Source organism: Pecten maximus, chromosome 18 (genome assembly GCF_902652985.1).
Source record: "Pecten maximus chromosome 18, xPecMax1.1, whole genome shotgun sequence".
NCBI lineage: Eukaryota > Metazoa > Mollusca > Bivalvia > Pectinida > Pectinidae > Pecten > Pecten maximus.
This window is the reverse complement of record NC_047032.1, coordinates 19,926,909-19,940,313: the sequence shown is the minus strand read 5'-3', so window position 1 is coordinate 19,940,313 and position 13,405 is coordinate 19,926,909. Positions and strand designations below refer to the sequence as shown.

Here is a 13,405-nt window from a genome sequence, read left to right as displayed (position 1 = left end):
TCAGCCCCTGGGGTCAGTCAGGGGCAACATGTGCATACCATCAAACTGCCATCCCAAGATGATAATGTTAACCAAATTAGAATGAATTCAAATAGAAATGAAACAAATAAAAGTCAAAAATGTGATTTCCCTATATAAACTATAGTAGTTTACCCCCTCCCTAGGGGCAAATGTGAGATGCCCGAGTCATGAAATTTACCATTTTGGTAAAGCACCTTAAGACCCTTCCATTTATGAAAAGTGTTTGATTCCATCCACCATATCTGAGAGTAGAGAAGAAGATTTTTGAAGTTTTAAAACAATTTGACCCTTTTTAGCCCCGCCCCTCAGGCCCCTGGGGGGTAGGGATCATATAATTTAAAATTTTGGTTGACCTTTAGTCATACAAACTTCCTATTAAATTTCATTGAATTTGGTTAAGGGGTTTTGGAGAAGAAGTCGAAAATGTAAATTGTTTACGGACGCACAACGGACGACGACGGACAAAAGGCGATTAGAATAGTTCACTTGAGACTTTGTCTAAGGTGACCTAAAAATAGCAAGAAATACCTATATACTAGACATGCCCCTGTGGGTGATAAGAGATAAACATTAGGACATGCATGCTGGCATTAAAAGGTTATGCACACAAAGCAAGCCTGTACTGGCGGAGGTCAGCGGACATCAAGGGTCAAATTCAAAGGGAAGTCAAAATGGTGATGACAAATGATCTGTAGTGGTGATGGCTTTGGCTGAAGTAAAACTGATTGTTACAGGCCATGTCAAGGTCACCTTAAGGATACAGATGACAGTTCTTACATGGCAAAGTTCATATATGAAAATCATTCCACTATAATGCAGATAGTTTTATTGTATAAAGTGAACTTCTCTAAAATGATCATGTACGGCCCATGAGTATTTGGCCAGTTTAGAGGTGGTTTATTTGGTTTAGATAAGTGTTTAATTTCTGACAAATCAAGATCTGGGAATAATGTTGATCAGATGACATTTCGAAGTAGTTTTAATATTATGGAAGTTAATGAATTCATAGAATGTACAAAGTATCTGTCTTGAGATTTTAACCATAAGGTGTTTTCATGGCAAATTATATGGCTATTATTTATAACAAATACTCAAATTTTACTAGCAACTGAAAAGCAGCATGGTCTAACAACGGCATAGACCAACATAGCAACAGTTTTATAGGCAAAGAACTTTTCCTTTTCTAGTCTAGCTTTCATTTTTCAAAATCTTGATGGCCAAGTTAACAGGTCAGTAGGACACAATAATTAAAGGTGAGGACTTTGTCAGGTCAGTCAGACATAACGAGGTGAGGACTTTGTCAGGTCAGTCAGACATAACAAGGTGAGGACTTTGTCAGGTCAGTCAGACACAACAAGGTGAGGACTTTGTCAGGTCAGTCAGACATAACAAGGTGAGGACTTTGTCAGGTCAGTCAGACACAACAAGGTGTGGACTTTGTCAGGTCAGTCAGACATAACAAGGTGAGGACTTTGTCAGGTCAGTCAGACATAACAAGGTGAGGACTTTGTCAGGTCAGTCAGACATAACAAGGTGAGGACTTTGTCAGGTCAGTCAGACATAACAAGGCGAGGACTTTGTGGGGTCAGTCAGACATAACGAGGTGAGGACTTTGTCAGCTCAGTCAGACACAACAAGGTGAGGACTTTGTGGGGTCAGTCAGACACAACAAGGTGTGGACTTTGTCAGGTCAGTCAGACATAACAAGGTGAGGACTTTGTCAGGTCAGTCAGACATAACAAGGTGAGGACTTTGTGGGGTCAGTCAGACACAACAAGGTGTGGACTTTGTCAGGTCAGTCAGACATAACAAGGTGAGGACTTTGTCAGGTCAGTCAGACATAACAAGGTGAGGACTTTGTCAGGTCAGTCAGACATAACAAGGCGAGGACTTTGTCAGGTCAGTCAGACACAACAAGGTGAGGACTTTGTCAGGTCAGTCAGACATAACAAGGTGAGGACTTTGTCAGGTCAGTCAGACACAACAAGGTGAGGACTTTGTCAGGTCAGTCAGACATAACAAGGTCAGGACTTTGTCAGGTCAGTCAGACATAACAAGGCGAGGACTTTGTGGGGTCAGTCAGACATAACGAGGTGAGGACTTTGTCAGCTCAGTCAGACAAAACAAGGTGAGGACTTTGTCAGGTCAGTCAGACATAATAAGGTGAGGACTTTGTCAGGTCAGTCAGACATAACAAGGTGAGGACTTTGTCAGGTCAGTCAGACATAACAAGGTGAGGACTTTGTCAGGTCAGTCAGACATAACAAGGTGAGGACTTTGTCAGGTCAGTCAGACATAACAAGGTGAGGACTTTGTCAGGTCAGTCAGACATAACAAGGTGAGGACTTTGTCAGGTCAGTCAGACATAACAAGGTGAGGACTTTGTCAGGTCAGTCAGACACAACAAGGTGAGGACTTTGTCAGGTCAGTCAGACATAACAAGGTGAGGACTTTGTGGGGTCAGTCAGACATAACAAGGTGAGGACTTTGTCAGGTCAGTCAGACATAACAAGGTGAGGACTTTGTCAGGTCAGTCAGACATAACAAGGTGATGACTTTGTCAGGTCAGTCAGACACAACAAGGTGAGGACTTTGTCAGGTCAGTCAGACATAACGAGGTGAGGACTTTGTCAGGTCAGTCAGACATAACAAGGTGAGGACTTTGTGGGGTCAGTCAGACATAACAAGGTCAGGACTTTGTCAGGTCAGTCAGACATAACAAGGTGAGGACTTTGTGGGGTCAGTCAGACATAACAAGGTCAGGACTTTGTCAGGTCAGTCAGACATAACAAGGCGAGGACTTTGTCAGGTCAGTCAGACACAACAAGGTGAGGACTTTGTGGGGTCAGTCAGACACAACAAGGTGAGGACTTTGTCAGGTCAGTCAGACACAACAAGGTGAGGACTTTGTCAGGTCAGTCAGACATAACGAGGTGAGGACTTTGTCAGGTCAGTCAGACATAACAAGGTGAGGACTTTGTCAGGTCAGTCAGACATAACAAGGTGAGGACTTTGTCAGGTCAGTCAGACAAAACAAGGTGAGGACTTTGTGGGGTCAGTCAGACATAATGAGGTGAGGACTTTGTCAGGTCAGTCAGACATAACAAGGTGAGGACTTTGTGGGGTCAGTCAGACATAACAAGGTGATGACTTTGTCAGGTCAGTCAGACATAACGAGGTGAGGACTTTGTCAGGTCAGTCAGACATAACGAGGTGAGGACTTTGTCAGGTCAGTCAGACATAACAAGGTGATGACTTTGTGGGGTCAGTCAGGCATAACAAGGTGAGGACTCTGTGAAGACATTCAAAACTGCTGTAGGAAAGAAAAAGCTTGAAAACACCTGTGAGATTGCAAAGGAAGGTCAACCACATTTAGCAAACAAATGTTCAGTCATGCTCTTGGAATGTAATATCTGATTCAGAAGATTTTAAAACCATGCTATTTGTAACCTTTATTTGAAAATAAAAATTCAGTATCTGCATAATATCCACAGCAAAGTCAATTACAAATTACTAATATCATAACCTCTTTCATCTGATATTGCAAGCTAAGCAGACTTTTTACCTGGGTTGACCTTTGACCTGAGTTGAAATGACCTCCGCCTTCCAACATTGTCCTCTAAATATAAAGGATTAGTATGAAAGAACCAACCACACACAGAATGTTAGATTTGTTATATAGGGTTAAAAGTTTGTCAATTAAACAAGGAGAGCAACAGTGAACATAACCGAAGGAATTAATATAAACTTTCTTTAAGCTTGTTTTTCCATCCCAAATCATAAAAAATGTATGTATGCTTGAATGAATATTGAATAAAATATTGTTAAACTAACCCCTGGATTATGGAGTATGAAAATACAAATTCTCTTAATAAATACTAAATAGTCCTTCATCTTTACATTGAATGTTGTTTACAACAAAAATGGGAAGAGCTAAGATAAGGGTTTTCACTGTGGAATCCAAGAAATAGATTTTGAATAAATGTTTTGTTCAAGAAATTATTATTGATATCTTGATGATTTAAATCAGGCCTTTTGTTCCTGAAGCATGCGCAACAACACACATGCCAGTAATGTACGAGTTGTACTGTTAATCAGTTCTTGGTTTTTTTTTAATCTTACTTCAATGCGATTTCCAACAAGGCATCACAAATGATACAATTCCCTTCGCACGCCAACACATCTGAGATACATGTATTTTCTATATTGAATCAATATGTTTGATAAAAAAAACTTTTAAATTGATGTTCCTGGATTGATGACTAGTTTTCTCTATAAATAGCAATCGTGACCTTGACCCCTTAAAACATGAAAAAACAATTAAAATCTGTCTTAAAATGAAGGTATCAGAGTGATGACAAAGATTATCTATAATAGTAAATGTGACCTTGACATTTGCACCTGGAAACATGAGGTATTCTCATACACTACCAATATATATATTACATGTATATTACTTTTTCTATTTTTTCAATTATAATGTTATATATATAATATGATCAAAATCTGTTTATCGTGAAAATGAAGTAGCTATAAATAAGAATTCTGCAGATACAAGAAAACACATTTATCTGGTAATAAATTAAACAATTCTGGTCTAAATTAAATTTTAATTGGTAAAGTCTGAATTTCTACTCTGGATGAAATATTTCTTGGAATTTTGTCAGAAGTCATGTACTTTTTACAAGTTTGGTTTATTTTGTTTAACTTCCTCTTAACAGCCAGGGAAAAACTCAAGTCTACAAGTATATCTACATATTAACAGATGATGTAAAGATACCTCAGATCTGGAGACTTCTCGTTTATTGTAGCCAGCTGGAACCTAATAAAACTGCCAGGATAGTATCATAGTTAATACTATACAATAGCTACAGTGAATTTTTCCTTTTTTTTGTTTGTTAAACATCCTATTAACAGTCAGGGTCATTTAAGGACGTGCCAGGTTTTGGAGGTGGAGGAAAGCCTGAGTAACCGGAGAAAAAACACTGGCCTAGGGTCAGTACCAGACAACTGCCCCACTTGAGTTTCGAACTCCCAATCCCAGAAGTGGAGGGCTAGTGATAAAGTGTCAGGACACCTTAACTACTCAGCCACTGCGGCCCCAATTTTCCTACAAGGATTGCACACAGCTTATATTATTAGAGTCTAGGAAATATTTGACCCCACTAATATTTCAGACAAACAAAACAGAAAAAAGATTAGAGAAAAGAAAAGTTATTGAAGTACACTTCTATGATAGTAAAGACATTGAACTTCCTTTGTGAGGCTTGTAATGTGCTGTGTTACTCACCAATCTCTGACTCTTCACTCAGCATAGTAGGAGTTGGTAGGACCCCCAGGACTGATCAACAAACAATTTAATATTCACAACAAAAGACAAATCAACATTTTTCCTGTTTGTTTAAATATCTTTTAATATTCATACAGTCAAACTATGTTATATCAAACTCTTTAAAGCAAAAAAAATTCAGTTCTGAGAGTAAAAGTTCTGCATTAAATGTACAGTACTTGTAATGATTACCTTGAAAACTTAGAATATCTAGAAGATTTTTTATGACCCCATTGACTCCTAGATAACAAAGTTTGACTGTATATTATATAATTAAAATTTTACTTTTTTACCTTATGGTTAATAAAATATAAATAATATGTTTGTTAATCACTGATATCATAAAGAATACTGTGATAACACAAGCACACAAACTTTAAATACTGACTACTGTAGTACCGTAAATATTCGGGTATAGTGCGCAGGTACGTTTTTGAGGTTCATTTAAAAAAAAAAAAATATTCAATATTCAACTGAGCGGTAGAAGAATTCTAAAGCATAAGATGATAGGAATTTGTAACCTATGAAAGCTTATTTACCACATTTAATTGGAATCACCGGTCAAATTTGACACATTGGATTGACAGGTTGTTTACATTATACCACAAAAGGCCTAGTCAGCTTGCAAATTGTATCGGTCCCATCTACGCTGTTGTACAAACAAAATAATTAATCCTACCCTCAATTACCTTGTGATTTTCACGCAGGTATGATCTCTTGTGGTATCTGTCCACGAACATACAAAGCTAATTAAGCTCAATTATAACAAGATTGACTAGTAAGCTGACTGCTGCGTAATGTAACACAGGCCGCCATTTTGTATACAGTAAGGAAACAAGTCTGCTGTCGTCGTGCTGGTCACAACTTTTATGTCAATGAATTAACATGTGTAATGGATAAATCTACAGTGCAGACGATAAATAAGAGTACCCCGGTAGTTTTCACAGTCAGATCGTATTTTATATGGCCAGTTGGTCAGTGACTGCCGCACGAGATTAAGGCATTAGTGTTACCCTTGCCTAATTGCGCACGCGTGCTGTTACAGCTTCCGTAAATAAACAAGTTGAACGTTATCAGTTTCTGGCAGCACTCTGGATTTATAAGATGATTAATTTAGAAGTATGAAATAACTAAGTACTGCTATATCATTTCAAGTTTTGTTTGATGTTAATTGAGATGTTATACATCGTTTTGGACCTGAATACGGGAACATGCTCAAGTGAGATCGTATGTGTACGGAACGTGTGGCTCACGATCGACTTAGATAAATCCACGTAATTGCTGATAAATACACAATTTCAAGGAATTAAACATCAAAATAACTATTCATTTCTTTGATTATTTGTTAACTATTACTATCTAAATGCTTTATATATGTTATATATTTATATAAGTATTAAATCAATCCTGCTGTGAAAGGAAACGATCACAAATCTCAGTCAAATCACATTCATTCTGACTGGGAAAAGGCTTGTACTTGCGTATAGTGCGCAGTGGTCTTTTTCACTTGTCAATTTTTGAAAAAAAGTGTGCACTATACGCGAATATTTACGGTAACTGTAAACAGAATACCACAATGATGAACCCACAGTACTTGTCATAAAAAACTAAATACTGATATTACAATAGATTAACAATAAATAAACAGTCTGGATTTGAGAAAATTTTCCTGCATACATACCTTCTTCTTCATTAGATTTCCGCCGTTGTTCTTTTGGTAAAACATTGATAATCTCTGTTTTCTGAAAAACAAACGAAAGCCTTGTAACAATTCTCCAGCTGCTGCAACAACTAACTTTCCTGAGTATCAAGTAAGAACTACATATACTATCACTGTGGTTCAAACCATAATTATATCTCTAGTTCACAGTCATTGTCATTAAGAGACCGGAAGCAGCTTGGATAATTTTGGGACAAAATTTGGGGATTTTCACTTTTTGATGATCAATGTTCAATTTCTAAGAAAAAAACTATACTGTCTTACTATTAATATAATAAAATTTTAAGAAGATTCCATCAAATTGTCTTGAAACACTCATTTTTTCAAACGTTTATGACCCAAAACTATCCTTGGGGGATTCATATTTCTGCTTTCAGATATCAACAATCATCCAATGAATTCAAATGTAAAATGTTTACAGCAAAGTTATACGGAAAGCTCAATAATTGCAATAACAGTTGTAATTTATGCTAAAACAATACAATTTGTTCCCTACTCCAGGGTAGCACAAATGGGTTTTTTTCAGACATACCTGTAGTGTCCTCATTCATCAGATGTTTAGATAACATACATATAAATCTCATACAGATAATCATCAAAAACAAACAAACCAAACTTTATGGAGTTTTCAAATATATTCATGGTAGCTTGAAATCTGACCTATTAGTAATGATGGTATCTTTAATGAGTCTAACATCTACTATTTAGTAGCTAGTGATATCACCAATCTAATTAAAATCTAGATGGTCATTCTCACTATGTTACATGAACATCTAACAACATTCCATAACGAGTCACATTCTGATGACCTTTGAGATATGTGTATGTCACTTTCAGGGCAAATTGTCTATTTGTCGATGAAGTTGAAGCAAACCATTTTGTCACAGCATGTAGCTATATGCTTGGTGGGACGAAATGACTCGAAACAAATTGACAGATAATGCAAGATATGCTCTCTAGTCATGCTAATTCGCATACATAAAATTCACTTCCAAGATTCTGAAGTAGTCATTTGATTGGCTAATCTAAAAGGTCACCCTGACGCGATCCATAATGGGATGTTGTTAGATGTTCATGTAACGTAGTGAGAATAACCATCTAGATTTTAATTAGATTGGTGACATTACATTAACTGAATTTTCCCCTTCCACTTACTAATCTGTGTAAATTGAGAAACATCCCTCTAGTACTTTTCAAACATAGGGAACCTATATAATATGAAATTTGAGATTAAGCGATAATGGCTGTCTGTCGTCCATGTTGTTTTCAGATTGGTCCCAAAATACGAGGGACCAACGGGAACCTATGCATAGGAAATTTGCGAAAAATCCCTTCAGTACCTTCTGTAAATTAGCGATAACAAACTTCAATTGTCAAAATCCAAGATGGCTGCCTGTCAGCCATGTTGTTTTCAGATTGGTTCCAAAAATGCAATATGCATAACTAGGGACAAAGGGGAACCTACATATTAAATTTGAGAAAGATCCCTTCAGTATTTTCTGAGAAATAGCGATAACAAACTCCAATGGTCAAAATCCAAGATGGTTGCCTGTCGGCCATGTTGTTTTCGGAATGGTCCCTAAATGATATATATATGCATAACTAGGGACAAAGGGCAAACTACATATGAAATTTCAGAAAGATCCTTTCAGTATTTTCTGAGAAATAGCGATAACAAACTCCAATGGTCAAAATCCAAGATGGCTGCTGTCAGCCATGTTGTTTTCTGATTGGTTCCAAATTACAATATGCATAACTACAGACCAAGGGGAACCTACATATGAAATTTGAGAAAGATACCTTCAGTACTTTCTGAGAAATAGCGATAACAATCTTCAATTGTCAAAGTCCAAGATGGCTGCCTGTCGGCCATGTTGTTTTCTGATTGGTCCCAAAATGCAATATGCATAACTACAGACCAAGGGGAACCTACGTATGAGATTCGAGAAAGATCCCTTTAGTGCTTTATGAGAAATAGAGATAACAAGAATCGTTTACAGACGGACGGACTACAGACCACGGACGCAGGGCATCTGATGATGGTGGGCTAAAAATGCATCTACAATTACAACTTGATCAAATAAACACATGCTTATTACATTCTTGAAGAATTACCTGTTTACTATCCACAGACCGCGGTCGGATGTTCATCGGCTGGACAGTCTTTTTAAATCCATCATAGAACATAACCTCATAAGATCCTGAAAATACATTATTATCATCTCATAAACCTGGTCTAGATCTATCATCATAGAGGCAGGGTTCAGTAAATGGTACATACATATGTATCATTTCCATTTTAGGAATAGGGCTTAGTTTAGACATACAGGGCTCCCATAGAACTCTTGACAATACAGTTTGTGTATAACTCGTCTTCCCAGAATTTAGTCTGGACTCCTGTGTTGGCAAGGATATTTGTTTTTATTTGACATATATTTTCCATCTTCAGATTTGTGTTTTGACTTCTGAAACTGCTAAATGTCAATAGAAAGTTTAATACTTTGTATATTTGTAAGTTGATAAAATTGATGTCTGGGTTCACAACAATCTCCAGGTTAAAAATAATGGCCAGGGACAAAAGTCTTTGACATTTTCTTTAAATTAGAGCAACATCACCTAAATACTGGTCAGTAGTGTTAGCTTATTATTCCTTTAATGGAATGACTTACCATCACCTTGTACAGTTGTAACTTTGCCTGGGTACATTTTACAATCAGTCCATCGCGCGTAAACATGTTCTCCCAACTTATACTCCTGTAGAACAACAAACAATGGATCAATAACTGGTGATCACGAACGACATGCCATGTTTTAAGAACATTCTGACTTACTTATAGGAAATTTTTATTGTATAGCTATTTTCTTACTCAAAGTTCATGACTGGACCTACAGTGCATTCCCTATTTTAGAACATCGGTAACTAGTCCACTAAATGGAACAGTTTTGCTGCCTATTATATTTCTGATGAAAACCTAATAATTAAAATGGAAAAAGGAAACAAGTTTTCGTGAAATCATCTTTATTTACAAATTTTTAACATAATTCACTCATAAAATACTGTTTATACTGTACATCTACAGACTAATCTATATAATCCCCAGTCTTATTGGGGCCGCGGTGGCCGAGTGATTAAGGTGTCCCGACACTTTAACACTAGCCCTCCACCACTGGGTTGCGAGTTCGAAACCTACGTGGGGCAGTTGCCAGGTACTGACCGTAGGCCGGTGGTTTTTCTTCGGGTACTCCGGCTTTCATCCACCACCAAAACCTGGCACGTCCTTAAATGACCCTGGCTGTTAATACGACGTTAAACAAACACAAACAAATATCCCCAGTCTTACCCCACTCAGGCGCTTTCTTTTTCTCCTTCCTTCCAGAATGTCTCATTTTTGGGCGAAGTTTATCACTGCCCATTTCCACCCATTCATCATAACGCTGGTTCCATCCTTCAAAGTGGATCAGTACTGTCCCTTCGTCGTCATCAATGTCCACTATCTTGGCTGAATACCTGGAACAAAACACATTTCAAACTTCGGTTCAAGGTTAAAAAAAAACTTTTTCATTAACTTGATGGAGACTTTTTGTCTTTTTTGGCAAAAACTGACCAGATGGAAACCATATATGCTGCCTGCAAGTTTTAGAAATTGCTTAATCACATGATTTATCAACTAAAAACCTTGTTGTGAAGCCTAATTTTAAGTATTGCCTCTTTAACTACATGCTACCAAACTGTTTTGAGTTATAATACCTGTTCAGATATTTTTGTTGCTCCTTTGAGCATTAATTTAATTTCAGTCTTTTCACTATTTTTTGTCACATTTTGGAAAGAAAGTTGGTGAACTGAGAAGGAAAATTTTTGAGGAGTAACTGCAAATTTTGGATTAAATGTTATGTAATCATTTTAATTGGAATAGGGTTCTTTAAATTAAACAAGAGATCCCAGAGGGATCTTGGCGCCCACCATTGAATGATCTTTATAGGTTCCATGTCAGATTGATCTTTTCTCTACTTTTCCCTTCCTCTAAGTCTTACTAATCTGTGTAAATTCAGAAACAGCCCTCTAGTACTTTTCAAACAAGGGGGAACCTATATATAAAATTGAAGATTTAGCGATAATAACTGTCTGTCTGCCATGTTGTTTTCGGATTGGTCCCAAAATGCAACACCAGGGACAAAGGGGAACCTACATATGAAATTTGAGGAAAGATCCCTTCAGTACTTCTGTAAAATAGCGATAACAAACTTCAACTGTCAAAATACAAGATGGCTGCCTGTCGGCCAGGTTGTTTTCTGACTGGTCGCAAAATCCAATATGCATAACTAGGCACAGAGGGCAACCTACAAATGAAATTTCAGAAAGATCCCTTCAGCAATTTCTGATAAATAGCGATAACAAACTTCAATTGTCAAAGTCCAAGATGGCAGCCTGTCGGCCATGTTGTTTTCCTTTTGGTCCCAAGATGCAATATGCAGAACTACAGACCAAGGGGAACTTGCAAAAAAGTTTGAGAAAGATCCCTTCAGTACTTTCTGAAAAATAGCGATAACAAACTTCAATTGTCAAAATCCAAGATGGCTGCCTGTCGGCCATGATGTTTTCTGATTGGTCTCAAAATGCAATATGCATAACTAGGAACCAAGGGGAACCTACATATGAAATTTGAGAAAGATCCCTTCAGTACTTTCTGAGAAATAGCGATAACAAACTTCAATTGTCAAAATCCAAGATGGTTGCCTGTCGGCCATGTTGTTTTGCGATTGGTCTCAAAATGCAATATGCATAACTAGGCACCAAGGGGAACCTACATATGAAATTTGTGAAAGATCCCTTCAGTACTTTCTGGGAAATAGCGATAACAAACTTCAATTGACAAAATCCAAGATGGCAGCCTGTCAGCCATGTTGTTTTCTGATCGGTCTCAAAATGCAATATGCATAACTAGGCACCAAGGGGAACCTACATATGAAATTTGAGAAAGATCCCTTCAGTCCTTTCTGAGAAATAGCGATAACAAACTTCAATTGTCAAAATCCAAGATGGCTGCCTGTCGGCCATGTTGTTTTCCGATAGGTCTCAAAATGCGATATGCATAACTAGGCACCAAGGGGAACCTACATATGAAATTTGAGATCCCTTCAGTACTTTCTGAGAAATAGGGATAACAAGAATTGTTTACGGACGGACGGAGGGACGGACCACGGACGCAGGGCGATTTGAATAGCCCACCATCTGATGATGGTGGGCTAAAAATGCTTGCAATACATACCATTTTTTCATGAAATCCATTGCTTCAACTTTCTCTCCTTTCCTCCAAATGATTCCTGGTCTGTTAGGACATTTTCCCCGAACAGATCCCTGGACCTGGGTTTGGGAAGAAGATGAACCGGTAGAACAAGTACTCAGGTTATCAGCCATCCCCGCCCCTCCACCTATCCCTCCTCCACTTGGGGTTTTCATCCCTTGCTTATTGGGAGTTCCACGATCAGAACTAGCTCGACTACTTGCTGAGCTGTCAAGCAAACCATCTTCATTGATTCCACATGGAGATGAGGGTGGTGCATCTTCAGGATCAGGAGGAGAACCAACTTGCATATCAAGGTCAGCTTCAGGTTTTGAGCTGATGTTCTCCATTACAGTTCCTGTACAGTTTTCATCCATATGCCCTATTTCTGACTTGGGCAATGGATGTTCTGATGTATCCATAGCAATGTCTTCATCTACCTCTACATCCTGAAAATATATTGCTATTGTCATAAATGTTTTAAATATGAATAAGGTCTGAATTCAATTTTTTTTTGTCGTTTTATTTCATCACACAGATTTTATCACATGACTGCGGCTAGTGTAACTGTTGTTAAGGGAATACATCATGTTGTTTATGAACATAGTACATGAACAATTTTGCAGATTTCAGCTATATGCAGGTGTACTGGATGGAAATTAGTCCGAATTTTCTGTTGTTCTTTCTACGTAGTCAGCTTGAAAGGCGATATTAATATCAGAACCCTTCGAATTAGATGGAAAGCTGCGCATTTGCAAACTTCTTGGAACTTCCACGTACTATATCAAAGTCTTTTATCATTGAACCAGTGTTGTTCGCTTACAGAGCTTGATTTTAAAATAAGTTACTTTCAAGCGAGCTCTGAGAGACTTTCAAGACATGTAACGACATCTGCAGGCCTAGGTCTGTCAAGATTTATGACGGCTACATAAAATATTGACGTACCGGTTTTTTCCACAAACGAATCGAACTGGTCCTAGAATGAATATTCATACCCTGCGCATGCCTACACTGCTCTCCAGCAGGGTATGAAGTGCCTCCCATTGCCGATAG

The 13,405-nt window shown here is 37.8% G+C and overlaps 1 protein-coding gene across 1 annotated transcript in view; it reads right to left on the bottom strand.

The window, feature by feature from the left end:
- LOC117316294 (PHD finger protein 20-like protein 1) overlaps positions 1 to 13,360 on the bottom strand; it is a 32,625-nt gene extending 19,265 nt beyond the window's left edge. Inside the window, exons 1-8 of the mRNA XM_033870833.1 lie at positions 13,298 to 13,360; positions 12,338 to 12,801; positions 10,425 to 10,578; positions 9,740 to 9,824; positions 9,186 to 9,271; positions 7,032 to 7,092; positions 5,312 to 5,362; positions 3,587 to 3,640 (exon numbers count right to left, since the gene is read on the bottom strand). Coding sequence (XP_033726724.1) covers positions 3,587 to 3,640; positions 5,312 to 5,362; positions 7,032 to 7,092; positions 9,186 to 9,271; positions 9,740 to 9,824; positions 10,425 to 10,578; positions 12,338 to 12,801; positions 13,298 to 13,345 — 1,003 coding nt within the window. The 5' untranslated portion in view covers positions 13,346 to 13,360. The remainder of the gene's footprint in view (positions 1 to 3,586; positions 3,641 to 5,311; positions 5,363 to 7,031; positions 7,093 to 9,185; positions 9,272 to 9,739; positions 9,825 to 10,424; positions 10,579 to 12,337; positions 12,802 to 13,297) is intronic.
- Between the last annotated feature and the right edge of the window lie 45 nt (positions 13,361 to 13,405).